At 39.9% G+C, this 11,987-nt stretch overlaps 1 protein-coding gene across 18 annotated transcripts in view; it reads right to left on the bottom strand.

The window, feature by feature from the left end:
- Nucleotides 1-11,987, bottom strand: part of LOC119554215 (supervillin) — a 126,194-nt gene that overhangs the window by 29,544 nt on the left and 84,663 nt on the right. For 10 of the 18 annotated variants that reach the window (XM_037865021.1, XM_037865020.1, XM_037865024.1 and 7 more), the window contains one exon: nt 9,319-9,802. In XM_037865021.1, the coding sequence (XP_037720949.1) occupies nt 9,319-9,802 (484 nt within the window). Of the gene's footprint in view, nt 1-8,549; nt 8,920-9,318; nt 9,803-10,054; nt 11,923-11,987 lie in introns of those variants that run through there. The other 8 variants (XM_037865026.1, XM_037865037.1, XM_037865038.1 and 5 more) reach the window with 4 other exon arrangements.

Below are 11,987 nucleotides of genomic sequence, written 5' to 3'. Positions count from 1 at the left end.
TTAGTTAATTAATTTTTGCACTCCATAAAAACCTAATTGATTTGACCAAAACACCAGGCCATTACTCAACTCCCGAAGTTCTCCGCACTGGCTTTCATCTGATATCGCTGATGTTGAAATGTGAGGAATTAATCACCTACTCATGGGAGCCACAGAACTCCATTCCTAACCCACATTGACGGCACAATTTACGCGCTTCATTGAGCCCCAGCTGAGACTCTGGGTCTAACCCACTCAAGCATGGCAAAATAAAAACTAAAAAAAATAAATAAACAAAAATCTGAGGCTTGTCAACGTTATGCATAACCAATCGAAACGAGTTTTCCTCGGCCGAAAACGTGAACTTTTCATTTTCATTGGGGCATTGGGGAGACAGAAAATTGGGGGAAATGTGTTAATGCAACGTGAGAGAGTGCAGCTAGTGAAAAATGCTCAATAAATATTTGCAAATGTTTTGCATAAATAAATGAAAATTGCTTATGCCAAAACGAAGCAGGCTGACAGCCTGGCCAATTAAGGCAAAAGTTGCAAGTGCGATGGCGGCATCGTTGTCGCCAAAAACAAAAGTTAAGAAAAAATGTTACAGTCGGAAATTGATGCAACGAATTAATAACATCCTGTAAAAATGATGGGACTTTAATGAATATGATTTTTTCTTTGTTGTGGAGAAAGGATAATACATTTTTATAAATTTAAGTGATAAATTTACAGTGTTTTCAAAAGGTTTTAATTTAAGATACATTTTAGTTTTAAGGACCACTAATCTTTATTATAGATGTTTCTTTATAATTATAGTTATACAAATTTTTTTATAGCATTTCAAGGTGTCTTATATATCGAGTATAGAAAAGAGAAAATATATCCTGAAAATTAAGCCATTTTATCTGCTCATTAACTAGATATACCTTGAGCAACCATACATTTGTAGGGTATTTAACCAACTGTACGTAAAACTAGTTTGCCTGGAGCTGAAAATATAAAAAAAACCAACAACTGAAAGCGCAGAAAAGGAAATCGTCGCCCGTCGTCATCGAAGTTGTTGGTGTTTTTTGCCTTTTAAGGCTTTTGGCGTGTTGCGCATGCGCCGTGTACGCTATCAATTTCAGCGCAACAGTATGGGTGTGTACGTATGTAAGTATCTATGTGTCGGTGTATTCGGGTCATTCGCATTTTCACATTTTAAGGCGTATGTTGTTTTTGGTTTTGCATGTTGATTTTCTTAAGATTTCTGACTTGCAGCCTGCCAGCAGGCTGCACTTGCTGCCTTCGGCTGTTGCAAGTTGCAACTTTTACTGTCAGTGAACACAGAGGAACTCCGCCACGCCCCTATACCCGATCCCCCCAACCCCCCGGCCTGTCTCCTTCTTGGCCAAGTTTGTGGTGCCGCCTGTTAATGGGTAATGGCATGTTGTTGCTGCCCCGATGAAGCGATTTTTACTTTGTTTGTTACTTAATTGCGCCAAAGTCATTAATAATCGATTAACAGTATATGGCGAGAGGATGCCGATGACGATGGCAGATGGAAGCTGGAAACTGGGAGTCTCAAGTCACAGGAAACTGGGGAAGGAAGTGCTCCAAGCTTCCTTTCGGTTAAAAGAGAGAGTGAGTCATTTAGGAGATAACCTGCCATTGAAATACTTATGCGATCCATCATCGTTAGGTCAATAAAAAAGTGATATGATCACTGAAGAAAAATAGTGGTTAGGGCATTAGACTTCATTGTTGATTATGAACTCCTAAACTGCAAAAACTTATCTGAAACTTTCCTATAACTCTATCTTAGGTCTTTTTGTTTTGGAAAGATTTATGTTTATCCAAAAGAATTTATTCGAAACTCTTTAAAATATAATTTGGTTTTAAAGACTTACTTTATAAACTTAAAAAATTCAAATAATCAATTTTTACGGCTGTCAAATGTACCCTACATCCTTTAAAAATCCAAAAAAAAAATTCTTTTCGTCAAAACCTGCATGTTTTTGTTTAATATCATAGCTTTTTAATCTCATAAATAAATCTTTAAAAAGATTTCCGTTATTGACTTTTATAATGCCCACTAGATCGACATTTTGATGTGATTTGATTTATGGAAGTCCGCCAGTTAATGTCAGCTGTCGCGCTTTTCGCATAGAAGCCTAAGCACCGAGCAACAGGTGTCTAATTGATTGACTGACAAGCGACAGTCGACAGCCAAGATGGGATGATTGGGGGTCTGGGAGTTGGATGGAAGTTGGCCGGGAGCTGCAGCTCCAGATGGAGTTGGAGATGGAAATGGCAATGCACTGACAGCCAGGGCCAAACAATGCAATTCAATATATCAAAGGAAAACAGCTCATTGTTTGTCACTCTGTCGCCCAGAAATCGATACTATGCGATAGCAAGTGGCAGAATGGCAGGGAAATGTTGGCCTGAATACTTTGTATATGCCAAGGAAGCTGCCCAAGCAAAGGAAATTGAATAACCAGGCACACGAAGATGCACAGCCGAACCGAGGACTGAAATAATAAATGCCCAATGATGATATCTATGACAGGGCAGACAGACAAAGGAGCCAAACCAGCAGGCCCGGCACAAAGAGTCGCTTTCAGCTGCTGGAAGATGGAGTCTGAAGTTGGGAGCAGGAGATCGGGGGCAGTGGAGAAGATGCATCTCCACTTTGCATTCCCTGGAAGCTGCACACAAAAAAATTTCAATCAGATTAACTGATATTTAATCACCAATATATCTAATTTTCTACATAAATTTACATGCTGAAGTTGCTATTTGTTTAGGTATCTAGAGATATATAATTCCAATTTATAATTTTATGGATCATTGTTTTTTAATTTTTGAAGATACAATATTTCTCCAAGTATGAGGACCAGCTGCAGCTGCAGATTTATGAGCGCTTGTCAGACAACAAAAGTAGCGAATACGAGTCCAAGTTGCAGGCCAGAACTTTGTCCGAAATGAGTTCATCGTACGAGGGCACGAAGAAGTTGGTTAAACCAAGATCTCCTGGGTTCTCCTCCTCTCCAAAAAAAAAGAGGCCTCCATGAATGCCCCAGCTAATGAGTTGTCAACTGGCCTGATGAGTTTTATTTGCCAGCCAGACAGTGCAGACAAACATGGCATGCAAATAGTAAAAAATTAAAGAGCCATGGGTATTTGCATATTATCCTGTCGGGGGGTTTTGTGTTTGGTTTGTTGACTTCGCGAGTGTCAAAGTCAATGTCAGAAAAACAGAAAAACCCTGTCTGGAACTGGTGAAGTGACAGTTTAAGTGCATCTATTACAGCTCCTGCCCCCTGAAAAATATGCGGCCACAAAACGGCGACTCACGTTTCCGCTTCTGGCCATAAAAAACCGTCTAGATTTATGGCTAAAGCCAGTGGCGTCCAAGCATAAAAGGACGCGGATGCGTTGGCCAAAAATGACTCATAAAATGTGTAGTAACTGACTAGAACTGATAGTTACCTTCATGAATTTCTAGCTATGAGTTGCTATTACATATTGAATCTTAAAACCCCCAGATGAGTAATAAAGCGTTGATCTTAACATCAAATATTGAAAGCAATAAACATTGAAAGGCTATTAATCAGCGTAATTAAATATTAATAGAATTCCTATTCTCAATTCTCCTCCAGAAACTGTTAGGATACACAGCTTTTAAAACCATATCTATCGCCTCCAACAGCTGGCAATTAGTTCTCATTAAAATCATATTAAGTCAGCCATATCCACTAAGCCAATTTTCGAATTTCATCATTTCCTGCCAATGGTTTTTCTAGTTTGCTTTTTGTTTTTGTCTTGTGTTTTTAAGTAATTCGATTTCAATTGCGTAAACTTCAAGTTTTGAGAGCACATATGTGTAGAAGGGGAGCCCATAGCCATAAATTTGTTAGAGCAAAAACTGTGGGGGCATTTATGGGATACCTAATGAGCTGCGAGTGTGGGAGATGTATTTCATAATGCAACTCAATCAAGGGTTTATCTCCCCACTAAGTCCAATTAAACGATAGTTGGACAATCAACGCCACAGGCCAATTTGCCCCCAAAAAACACTTGCCCCGACAAATTGAGGAAGCGGAGCATTTGAAACTGCCAGCAACAGTGACAGCCAGCAGTAGATACATTTTCCGATACAAAAGATACAAAGATATGAGATACAGATACAAGGCAACAGCTGTGCAAACCGTAACCAAAAAGGTAGAAAGAGAGGCAGCTAAGCAAACAGTGTAGTACATATAAACCGAAAAGGAGTCAATGTACTAGAGCCAAAAAGATTGTGTAATATTTTTTGGGAAGGCAAACGAGATTGCATCGGGAATCACTTGCAGGACCTGGACTCATAAAACTTCGCCAGACTTCCCACCAAACAACTTTATCCAACGATGCTGCACAGATTTTCTCCAATAAAAATAATATTTATAGCCGCGCGGCGGGACCAGAACAAACCGAAGCGAAAACATAATTAATGGATCACTGCCTTGGAATTATGTGAGTTTAATGGTTGTGTAATCTGGAAATGCATTTCCCAGCACGCAGCGCAGCATCAAATAACATGCCCCTAAATGGAAATGTTTCCCCAGTTCATTGGGGACGGGGATATCGGTTGGGAATGGTTATTTGGTATATGGCATATAGCTATGGGATCGGATCAGCCACAAAGCTTTCCGTTTGATAATGCATCATTCGATCACGCGGCGATGGCGGTGGCGGCATTTTTCAATTAATGCCAGCCGATCCAAAACCAAACCGAGCTGCCTTATGCACTCAGACAAATGGGTTTCAAGCATAAATTTCTATAAATACATAGATCGTTTTCTTGGAAACAAACATTTTGTTTAATATAAATGTGTTTCTCCACGATTGTTGGTTCCTTCTTATCATCTCCATCACATTCTTTACTTTTTATTCATTAATAAAAAAAGCTCATGGTCCTTAGAGATTTGGAGATTGGCAAATACTTATAAATATAAAAAAAATTCTCCCTATTTGGTACAATGACATTTTTTCAAAAACCAAGCCTTTTCTTCTGGATTTTACTATACTTTAAATTTATTTTTGTGGGTTCATAAATATTAAAAAATCCTAAAAACATGCCCCTTGAGGTTTATTTGGTACTATGTTATTTCTATAAAATCAAACTCTATTCTTTTGGATTTCACTATACTATACTATATTTTTTTGTGAGTTCAGGGCGAGGCCCCTCAGTTTTTCCCGCAGAACTTTGTTTCAATCCGCTTCGTTTATTTGCTTTGGCTCATTAGCGTTTGGACTCACGTTTTTCCTACACCGACGTGATCGGGCATTGCTATCTCTATCCCCCGGTCATCTGCCGGCTCTTTCTTTCCTAGTTATGGGTGCCTGTGCATTTGGATTTGGGGTAATGCACATCCAACACTTTCCCATGCGGCGGATAGAGAGAAATTAACCCCGAGTGCCACTTGACTATCATAAAAATCCGAAGCGATAAGCAGCACTCGAGTGTCTATTTATGGCCAATCGGTTGTTTTGTTTACAAATGAACAGTTTGCCATTAAAACGTAAATCGAAGAAGCAACTTCTTATCTAGGTATAGTCAATAGACATTTATTTTCCAAGTAAAGAAAACTCCTGAAATAACTATTTTTATAGCCTTCTTATCTATGTTAACTTTATAGTAATATATGTCCCAAGTAAATAAACCTATAGGCGTCAAGAAATGTTCTAAACATTTTTGTAGCCAGGTTTACATTACTTAAGTTAAATGTAAACGAGTATTTAAGCAAAGTGCAACAAAGGAAATATTCTATATACAAATCATTCTACGAATTCCATCTGGAAAGAAATCAATTGGTGTTGAACAAATTAGAAACCTAATAGGTATTAGTTTCTTTGTTCGTATTCAAGTAATCGCCAGTACTTTGAAGTTGAGAAATCAAAGCTGCTGAAATATGAGACTAATCAGTTTCTCTGTAAGCATTGACTGCATTATTTTCCAAGTCGATTAACTATTATTATAATTGGCTCTGGGCAGACACGCTTCCCATTAAAATCGAAATTAAAGGCCTGGCAAATAAAACAAATTGCAAACTAATTTCGTTTTCATTTCTCGCCCATCGAATGGCACCGCCAAAAGAAATTCGCCACGGGCCAAAACGAAAGAAAAAAATAAAAAAACAATCACAAATTATGCAAATTCATTGAAAACGAAAGGCATTCTCCAAGCAACTTAAACATTTGATTCGCTCCGTATTTGATTATTCATTAGCTGATATTTTTTGGATTACCTGTTTTGGGGGGAGTTCAACCCAACTCGAATTATGCAATAAAACTGAGAAAGGTTTGAACAAATAAAAAGATAAAAAATGAAAATAAATTGCTGGAGGTTAAACTCTTTTCATTTTGATTGATTTTATTTTGGAACGTGCATGCTTTTCGTATACTTATGCAAATGCTGGCCTTAATTGGGGACCTTGAACCTAAAGACAATAGACATTAAACACTTGATAATTAAAATCGACTAAATCAACAAAATTTGGCTAAAATTGCTCAAGCGAGACGGACTCTCGAAAACTGGAAATACAGATTCGGCTGCAAACTTTTTTCATACAGACCAACAGAGAGAAATACAATAGGGTTTGGGATTGGGATTCCAAGTGCAAGCAAACACGAAAACAACAACAATGTCTGGAAAAGAAGTATAGCAAATAAAAGCAACAACAACATTTCAACAATAATCTGCGAGTCGGGGTTATACACTTGGAAAAATACATAGTTGAGTTCCAGAAACTTGAAATTGTATAAATTCGAATTTTAAAATCTATCTCAAGAAAAGAACAAAAATAAAACAATGTATCATATTTAAACTAATTCTTAACAAATATTGTGAAAAGTATTTTATAGAAATCTTTAAAGGGATTCCCTAGACAGATAAGAACATTTATTTTAGTCAGAAACCATTTAATTTAATGCTATTGAATGCTTTTATTCAAGATATTTAAAACCATGATCAGGGGCCTTTTATTAATCATTACTAATTGTGACTAATACAAGTAATATAGTCTTTGATTACTAAAATATTTAATCATTCATTGAGTTTCTAGGATGTTATGGGTTTTTCCCAAGATTATTATAAAACTTATTGAAATCACTTTAAAATACTACCCTATTTATTTTATATTAAATCGAACCAACCAATTTTTGTCAGTGCACAAAAAGTCTGCAGAGGTTTCGGTGAATCAGCAAAATGTTTGAATGGAAACAAAACAACCATTTTACAGTTTTTTCGGCTGTTTGGCTGCAGGTAAGACAAGGAGAGCAGGAGTTAGAGCGAGACGGAGCCAGACAGATGGAACCCTTGGCAAAAAAAAAAAAAAACAAAAGGAACTTGCATCTGGTTTTTAATGGAAACTACCATAATTTGTACAAACCTTTAAAAGATAGCTGGTAAATGCCGCCGTTCCGTCGCAATTTGCACTTGCACTTTCAATTGCCCGCAATTGTTTTAATTAAGAACCGAATGTACTAAGATCTTATTGCCTTGAGCAGTGACGAATTATCTCCGGACCGCTAAATTAGCATAATTTAATTGGCGGAACGACGAGTTATTTGCAACCGGCACAAATGCGCGCGCTATTGTAAAAGGTAAACAAAGTATAAAAAACCCGTTGTCGCACTTAAAACCTTACAAAATCGTTGTATACTAACTAGTAGAACGTTAGTTCGAGTAATTTTGTGCGGCACTAACATCCACAACAATTATTGATATGTTTTGTAAACAAAAACATCCGAGCGAACTCCGCACGCGACCGAAGCAGCTGGCGTTTTTTTTTAAATAAATCGAAATAAACCGACAACGAATTAGAGGTGGAAAAACATCGATGTCATATGTCATCGATGTTTTCAAAGCAATGGTAACCGATGTTTGGCAGGCCAACATCGATGTTTTCCATCTCTATTCACGCTTCTCTCTGCTTTTTGAAATCTTTTATATCGCTTTTTTACTGACACTTACGTTGTTGCTTATGTTTGTAATTATATTATATTATATTAAGCGAGAAGAAAAAAATCGTTTGCTCCGGAACCAAACTCGCTTATTTTGGGTTCAGAGATAGAAGTTGTACGGACTAGGCTACTTCAAACTATTTTATGTCATGAAATAAAATAAATTTGTATGATATGCCAAAGTCGATTAAAAACAGATTGTAAAAAACATATGATTTAAACCCAAAGACTCTATTTTCGACTTGGTGGCATCACTGTGAAACTCACCACGATATCGATGTTAAAAGTAAATTACAGTGGCATCTTCAGTTTGAACACACATGGCAGCCTATTAATATAACATCTGGCAACGCCTCTATATAATATTTTGGCGCCAAAGGTTTTAAAACCCTTTGAATTTAATTTTCAGCGGGGGAAATGTTGGGTTGAATATATTTAGTTTCATGCTGTTATTAAACACACAGTTAGTAGAGCAGAACAGTTAGTGGCCAAACAAAACTACAGTTAAATAGGATTTCCGTCAACTTTATTAATGTTTCTTTTTATTTACTTGTTTCTTAGTTTTTCATCTGCTCTTTGGCATCACGTAAAAATATACTGTGGCATAATATATCGTTTAAACAAGTTGTCGATAAAATATATTGTTTTTTTTTTTTGTGTATATATCAGTTAATTAGTTTTTGCACAAACAGTAGTAAGCAATGCAAGTTTAAACTTAGTTTCTAATTTTTTACAAATTGTTTCGGTCGAAGAAGCTTGTAAAAGGGTTTCGGTTGCAATGGCTGTGGCTGTTGCTGCTGTACCTGCAATATTTGAAAGTGTTGCTGCTGTGTCAGCAATATTGGTTGCTGCTGCTGCTGTTGTTGCTGCTGCGACTGCGACTGTTGCTGTGGCCTCTGGCCAAGTGGACAGTAATAGCTTCTTGCCACGGGTTGCACTCTGATTAGGAATCTTTTCGTTCGAGTGCGGAAAATTGGTTTAATCAAAAGCAAAAGTCTTTTCGGCAAACGAACACAAGATGTGGAGAATGCGGAGACATTTACAAATGTTCGATACAAAACGGTGTGAACTTCTAACTAATGTAAATTTCATCTCAACTTTGCATTAATTGTAAATATTTAGTTTTACTTTTGGGAACCAGTCTTGAGAAGCACACACATTTGATGCATGTATGGCGCTGTCTAAACGTTATGTATATACGAGTAAAAAACCATGATGGGGATCCACGGGGATCGTTGCACACTAACGAGTCTCTCGAGGATTGGGTTGTTAGTAGCTAGGGATTAGTGCACTAACACACGGAGCACAGGACTCGGATGCTGGACATGGAGGACCAGGACCAGGACTCACCCATCTGGCTGATGTTGCTGCTGCTGCTGCGATTGCTGTTGCTGCTGCTGCCGGCGACGTCTGGCCACAGCACTATTCTTGATAATGGCCTCGATCTCGCGACCCCCCGAACTCTCGCCCTCCGATGCCGAGGCACAATTCCCGACTGCATCTTCATTGGCCACCGATCGAGGTTGTCCCAAGGTGGAGAGATTCCTTACCAGACTCACGGCATCATCGTGCTTCGGCGTGGAGTTCTCCTTGGACACATTCCTCAGGATCTGGGCTAAATTCCTTTGCGGATTGTCCACCTCATCACTAGTTCCTCTAGTGGCATCTGCCGAGGTGGCAGATTTGCGGAGATTGGAAACAGTGGCATGAGTAGAACGTTTGAGGCGATTTTTCAGCTCAGCATTGAGATCCACGGGCATTAGGCCGCGACCCATGCTTAGCATGGGTTTTCCCGTCTTAAGAATGCTCTTAAGTGGTTCGCCGGTGGGTTTTCCTATGAAATAAAATAGATGTTTAGCCTTAATATGTGTACATTAAAGTGGTGGAACAATAGTTTGTGTCCATAAATAAAATAGGCAGCAAATCAATCCACTAAAAGGCAGGCAAAAATCATACATATCATGCTCAGCCAATGCTTACTTGCAAAATTTGAGAAGCGCAGAGAAAGGCTAGTATCCGCAAACATGCTTAATCACGAAGTACTTACGCAGTATCAGAACTATCCCCTCTTATTCATGCACCTCCCTTTCTTTAGCACATTTCTTGGATTTATTTTCTTGGTTTAACAACTTCCATTAATTAAATATTACAATAATAATAATAAATGTAATACATACTCATCATAATATAATTCCGTTTAAGGTACAATTCGTTTTTAAATGTAAATAAAAAGTAGTGATTTATGTATAAATAAGCACAAAAGCAGTTTCGCATAATAATATATAGGATATAGGTTAACTGGAAGGTTTTCGCTGGCCAGACATATAATATACGAGCCGTTGGGGATAAAACTGTCTCTTGGTTTAAATACAATGCCTAACATTTATAGTTTTTTTTTTTATTACTTCGTTTTCGTTTGACATTTCTGTGGAATTTTCGTTTCGTTCTTTTTGTTTTTTGTATCTTTATTGGGATGGATTACTACGAGACTACTACAAAGTGAATAGTTTTTGGGGATTGGAATGGGATCGGGCGCATCTATCACACTGAGCGCAGGACCCACACGAAGAGAGCGTAATTTTTGGGTTCGAAAATGAAAGTAGGGCTTGAGGGGATTTTTGAAAAATTGGGAAATTTTGAATGCTTGGCCAAAATAGACAATTTTTCAGCCCAATAACTCGCCGTACAACAGCTTGAAGTCCTTGCCAGCGGCTCTGAGTTCATCGGGGGTGACCTCAATATCTTCGATGCTGGAAATGGTGGCCTTTCGCCGGTTGATCGGGGAATGTGCTCTCTTCGGACTTGGCATGGCTGTGGGACTGGTGCAGCCGCTGGAATAGTGATCCATGGACAGGGGTCGCGTCCTTTTGAGCAGCTCTCGCCGTTTGGAGACAACGGTGGTGGTCGGTAGTCGCACATGGGAATTGGTGGCCTCTACCTGATTGGTCGTTGGTGGCAGCGATTGCGTTTTCAGCAGGGTGGTGGTGCTATTAAAGCTCTCCTTAACCCCGAAATACTTGGCAAACCGATCGTCCACATTGGGTGATCGTATGGTCACGGTGGTGATCTCGGTGGTGTGACGCCGATTGACGGGCTGTGGTGGCGGCTGCTGTTGTTGCACCAGTCTGGTGATCTTCCTCCGCATCTCGGACACCCTGGGCGGAGCTCGATCCTCATCCTGCTGATGCTGCTGCTGCTGCTGCAGTTGCTGCGGCGGCTGCTGATTTTCCTGCTGATTGGAGGCGCAGTTCTCCTTGCCCGAATCCGAGCCACTGTCGCTGGTTCCATTCGATAGCTTCTCGGGATTCACTTTCTCCTGCTGCTTCTCGATGAACGGAGACTTCACCTTGCCAATGGTGCGCAACTGGACAGTGAGGTTTACGGGATCCAGGCTCTGCAGTTTGACCATGCAGGAGTTCCAGCTGGTATTGCCACTTTTATTACCGATGGTGATGTTGTTGTTATTGTTGTTGCGATCACCACGGAAGGTATCAGGCAGGATGAGCTTTCCAATGGTCCGTACATTTAAGCGCAGGGGCGAAGTGGACGCCGGGGGATCGGTGGCGGATCTGGTCAGGACGTGGAAGCCATTGTGCAGGGGTGATTCCCTCAAAACGGGTGGCTCATTCTTCCCCAGTTTAACCCCCTCCTGCTGCTGATCCACCTGCTCCCTCATCTCCTCCTGCTCGGGCTCGATGATGCTCTCCAGCGTCAGACTAGATGGCTCCTTTTCATGGGGAATCGGCGAGTAGTCCATGGGCGTGGGCGTCACACTGGCGCTGCTGGCGGTGGTGCTGCTCCTCGGCGTGGTGCGATCGACGGGCGGACTCCTTGAATAGCTACTGGTGCGACTGCGATACCTTCCACTGGCACTGCCACCTCCTCCACCGCCGCCGCTCTCGCAAAGATTGCTGAAGAAGGCCAGACGCTCGGCCAGCGACAGAGATGAGGGTTCTATATATATATATGGGGTTGGGTTTTAGAGATTAGATTTTGCTACACTTCATCCTTGTGGTTTT

The sequence above is a fragment of the Drosophila subpulchrella genome, chromosome 3L (genome assembly GCF_014743375.2).
Source record: "Drosophila subpulchrella strain 33 F10 #4 breed RU33 chromosome 3L, RU_Dsub_v1.1 Primary Assembly, whole genome shotgun sequence".
In the NCBI taxonomy this organism is placed as follows: Eukaryota; Metazoa; Arthropoda; class Insecta; order Diptera; family Drosophilidae; genus Drosophila; species Drosophila subpulchrella.
This window is presented reverse-complemented; position numbering and strand designations above follow the sequence as displayed.